The sequence below is a fragment of the Vigna angularis genome, chromosome 2 (genome assembly GCF_016808095.1).
Source record: "Vigna angularis cultivar LongXiaoDou No.4 chromosome 2, ASM1680809v1, whole genome shotgun sequence".
In the NCBI taxonomy this organism is placed as follows: domain Eukaryota; kingdom Viridiplantae; phylum Streptophyta; class Magnoliopsida; order Fabales; family Fabaceae; genus Vigna; species Vigna angularis.
The window spans coordinates 36,843,782-36,848,579 of NC_068971.1; the positions used below are offsets into that span (position 1 = coordinate 36,843,782).

Genomic DNA, 4,798 nt, shown 5'->3' on the forward strand with positions numbered 1-4,798 from the left:
AGAATTAGGAGATATAAATCATTGTACAAGTTTTTCACATTCTTTGATTTATGAAAAAGTTTATTTTAATTTTTATATTTTCTAAAAAAACTTATGAACAAATTGTTACATACCTTTCTATATTATGATCATGGTAATACAATTAGAATATTTGACGCAAAATAAACAAACATAAAAGATGATTTTTTAAACAAATTATGATTTTTCATAATTTCTCTGAATTTTTATATTTCTAACTTATATAGAAATAAATTTTAACTTGTAAACAAAAATCCTTTATCTTTCTTTCATTCCTAAAAAAGGTTAATAGAAAAAGTGAGTGATAACCGGGATTAAATTTCAGGGTGGACAATATTCAAAATATAATCACATCATGTCAATAATTGTGTTGAACATAATAGTGATTTTTTGTATATAAAATATGGAATTGAAGAGAAGATTGGGTGGTGATCATAGAAAATTGCAAATCAAGAAACCCCTAGAAAGTACAGAATATTAGACTCCAAGAAAAGAAAAAGTTGGAAGTCACAAGGAGTGACCCCACCAATGATAAATGAGGATTTCATGATTTTGGGTGGGGAAAATTATGGATTGTGCCTGCAAAAAAGAGTGCATGAAGAAAATGGTTTTGACCCTTCTTTTTCACCATGTTTAATGGAAGCAAAAAGAGAGATAGAGAGAGACAAAAGGTTCTAACTTTCTCCATCTTGCAAAGACAGAAGAGAGGTATACCAACCTCACTTTGAACACCAAAGAGGATAGGGAAAAGGACAGCTGATAAGGGAGCTGAAACTTCTATCATCTTTTACACATGTAAAATTAATAAACTTATAATTTATTTTACATATATGTAAACACATTTTAATGTATTAATTTCATGTATATATATATATATATATATATATATATATATATATATATATATATATATACACAAAATTTAGTTTCTGATGTCATTTTCAACATCTTATACTTTCTTAATTTGATGTTTATGCATGAATCCACAATTTTAATTTGATCTTTAAATAAATTTAAAAAAAAAGTGCCATATATATATATATATAGAAGACGAAAATGTGTTACAAGCATAAACAAAAGTAATAATACATAAAGACAGTCGCATAGTTTGTCTTTCTGCCAAATTATATTATCTATATTTAATTACATTTTTGGAATCATTATTTGTTTATTATATTATTTATTTAATTGTGTTAATGAATGAATTTTAAATTTAACTCAAATTACAAAATTAACATATAGAATTTTTAACAGACACTCTTGTTAAGGTATATATATTTTGAATATGAGACTAAATATTAATAGGTGGTGAAACAAATTTTGTTAGGATAAATTTTAAGTCATTGTTTTGATTCTGTGTAAACTTTAAGTTTAACTCAATTTTACAAAATTTACTTAAAAAATAAAATTTATACTCATTAATATATTGTAAATTGGTTTTATTTATAATGGTTTAAACCCTCATTTGGTCCTCTATTTGTGTGTCAATCTCATGTGGGTTATTGTTTTTTTTTCGATCTCAATCGGGTCCATAAACTTGTTAAAATGAGCCAATTAAGCTTTCTCCGTTAATTTATCAGTAACGTCGTTTGCCTGTGATTACGTGGTGCACAGAAAATTAGGTCAGTTAAAATGATTTAAATACGTGGATATTGTTTTATTAGAAAACCTATATACGTGGCAGGGAATGAGATAATTAGTGATTTTTATTTGGGTTTTTTTTAACTAAAACAGAAAACCATAAAAGGGAATTAGGGATTTTGATTTGGTGAGTGAGTGTGAGAATAAGGGCTCGGAAGAATTTGCGAAGACGAAGACAATCACGTGGTGGTGGACGAACCAAATTGAAAGTGGAGGCTAGTTAAGGTTAGTTTCGTATCTTTCCGCCTTTCGGAATATGTAGTTATTTTGCTATGTTTATGTGTTGTTGTGGTCCCGAATTTGTTGCGTTGTGGTCCCGATTTTGCTATCTTTTTGAGTTTAGGTTATAATTGGTTTGCTATTGTTATTCTGTGATGGGTCCCGATTTTGGTATGTTACTGTATGTTGAAATGTGTACACTGTTGTGGTCCCAAAATTGCATTTATCAATTGTTTAGAAGTAGTGGTCACCTTTTCTGTTTGAGTGTTTCCTTAGTGGGGATGTTAGTTTGTTCCCCTGTCCCCTTATGTCTGACTGTTTGCTTAGTTAGTAAAGAGTGAGAAATCATAATATTTTCCCCCCAATGTACAGGTGTTAAAAGCTTGTGCTTCAAAAATAATATTGCATGGCTGAACGTATTAAAGTTGTGATCCATCATTGTGGGCATTTTGTTAGTGATGACAATGGAAATTTAAAATTTGATGGCGAGATAGCAGAATGGTCTTGTGATCATGACCTGTGGTGCTATTTTGGAATATTAGCTTTAGTGAAAGACTTACGTTATATAGACATAAAAGAACTTTGGTACAGTTTAGGAGGTCAGTCAGTGGTGCCAGATAGGTTAGAATTATTACTGATGATAGGGGTGTTATGCATATGCTGAATATTGCAAGGTTAAATGATGAAGTTCATTTGTACGTGGTCCATAATACCATGGAACCACGGATAATAGAAATGATTGATTGGGTTGATGGTGATGTTAATGATGAAGGTGATGTTGCAAGACAAGTGGAGGGTGAGCCTGAGGGTGAGGTTCAGGGTGAGGATGAGGGTCAGGTTGAGGGTGAGGTTCAGGGTCATGTTCAGGGTGAGGATGAGGGTCAGGTTGAAGTTGGAACAGAAATGGAGGAGGGTTACTGTGAGGGTGAGGTTGAGGGTGAGGCTGAAGTTGGAACAGAAATGGAGCAAGGTGAGAGTGAAGTTGCTAAACAGATTGAACATGTCGAGGATGGTGAAGTACATCATGTAGAGGAGATTGAGGTTCATGATGTAAATGATTTTGAGCTAGAAGATGTAGAAGAGGATGAGAATGACTTCTAAGTGGTTGAGTCAAATGATGGAAAAATCTGTCAGAGAGAACCCTAATATGAAGGTCATGGACATTAGGGACAAAGTAAGTAGGAAATGGAATGTAGGAATCTCTAGAAATATGGCTTTTAGGGCAAGAGCCATGACAAAAGATAATATTGAGGGGTCATTCAAGGAACAATATAGAAAAATCTATTATTATGGTCATGAGCTTCTCAGAGCAAATCCAAGTTCAACAGTCAAAATAAAGGTTGAAAATAGTAATGATGAGTGTATATTCAATAGAATTTATGTATGCTTGAAAGCATGCAAAGATAGCTTCATTAGTTGTAGACCCATCATTGGGTTGGATTGATGCTTTTTGAAAGGCAAGTATGGAGGGGAGTTACTAACAGCTGTTGGAAGAGATGAAAATGAACAAATTCTTCCCATTGCATATGCTGTTGTTGAGGTAGAAAACAAAGACTCGTGGACTTGGTTCTTGGAGCTTCTCATTGCAGACCTTGGTGGGGAAGCTATTTGTGGAGCATGTACATTTATTTCAGACCAACAAAAGGTCAGTCACTCATAAGAAATGTTAATTACAACCTACTTTAGAAATAACTCAGCTGACTTGAGTATTTTAAATTGTAAGGTCTTTTGCCAGCTATTCAAGATCTTCTACCTGGGGTAGAGCAAAGATTTTGTGTTAGACATTTGTATTCTAACTTCAGAAAGAAATATCCTGGAAAAGACCTTAAACGTCTTATGTGGAGGGCAGAAGCAGCCACATATTCACAACTATGGGAGGCTGAAATGAGGAAAATTAAAGAGATCAATGTAGAGACATTTAAATACTTGATTGCAATTCCACCTAGGTATGTATTCACTTTTCTCCAAACGTTATTGTTCTTTTACTATTATATTTACTTTGACAGTTATATTTACTGACATTTAAATCTCCCAGGTTTTGGTCAAGATCTAAATTCACTCCTAGATCACAATCTGACACTCTTGTCAACAACATGTGTGAGGGCTTCAACAATGTGCTAGTTTGTAGTAGGTGTAAGCCAATTATCACTATGTTAGAAGACATTAGGGTTTACATCATGAAGAGATGGGCTACGAACAGGACAAAGATGACATTATATCAAGGTTCTGTGTGTCCTAAGGTTCTCAACAGATTTCAAAAGCAGTCATGGTTAACTAGATATTGGTTACCAAGGTAACTTTACACCTACAATTAATTTGTGTTCATCATTAAGAACAGGTTGTTGCTAACTGTGTTGTCATTTTTGTACTCATGACAGATGGTCATCATATCAATTATTTGAAGTCCTACCCATTTCACAATTTGGGGAGCAATTTGTTGTGAATATTGAAAACAAGGACTACAGTTGTAGAAAGTGGTTAATTACTGGCATTCCTTGCACTCACGCCATAACCGCAATGAAATTCTTGAATTTAAATGCAGAAGACTACATTGGCCATTGGTTTAGGAAGTCTACTTATGAAGAGACCTACAACACCATCATTTATCCTATTAATGGTCAACTTGTGTGGGACATAACTTCATATCCAGATGTATTACCCCCAAATAAGAGGACAATGCCAGGAAGACCCAAGAAAAAACGAAGACAAGAGACTTGAGAGTTGAAGAAGAATGACACTGAATTAAGAAAGGGTGGGAACAAAAAAACATGTGCTCTCTGCAAAGAACTTGGACACAACGAAAAATCATGTCCACAACGACCTACAACACCATATGTGCCGCCACTAGAAGTGCCTGCTGACCAACCTACTCAACAAACACAACTCACAATACCTCCACCAACAGATGTGCCTATTTCTC

The 4,798-nt window shown here is 33.7% G+C and overlaps 1 protein-coding gene across 1 annotated transcript; it reads left to right on the plus strand.

Annotated features, from left to right (window-relative positions):
- The first annotated feature begins 2,995 nt into the window (after positions 1-2,995).
- Positions 2,996-4,596, plus strand: LOC108327544 (uncharacterized). Its single transcript, XM_017561235.1, has 5 exons — positions 2,996-3,239; positions 3,336-3,497; positions 3,602-3,824; positions 3,914-4,171; positions 4,257-4,596. Exons 1-5 carry the CDS (start codon positions 2,996-2,998, stop codon positions 4,594-4,596), a joined length of 1,227 nt encoding a protein of 408 aa, XP_017416724.1.
- The last annotated feature ends 202 nt before the right edge of the window (positions 4,597-4,798 follow it).

What these genes read in the sequence shown, in the direction of transcription:
- LOC108327544 (XM_017561235.1), top strand. Translation starts at nt 2,996, where the DNA reads ATGGAAAAATCTGTCAGAGAGAACCCTAATATGAAGGTCATGGACATT. An exon ending in TTGATTGCAATTCCACCTAG is followed by an intron (nt 3,825 to 3,913) that starts GTATGTATTCAC and finishes TAAATCTCCCAG; the next exon opens with GTTTTGGTCAAGATCTAAAT. An exon ending in ACTAGATATTGGTTACCAAG is followed by an intron (nt 4,172 to 4,256) that starts GTAACTTTACAC and finishes TACTCATGACAG; the next exon opens with ATGGTCATCATATCAATTAT.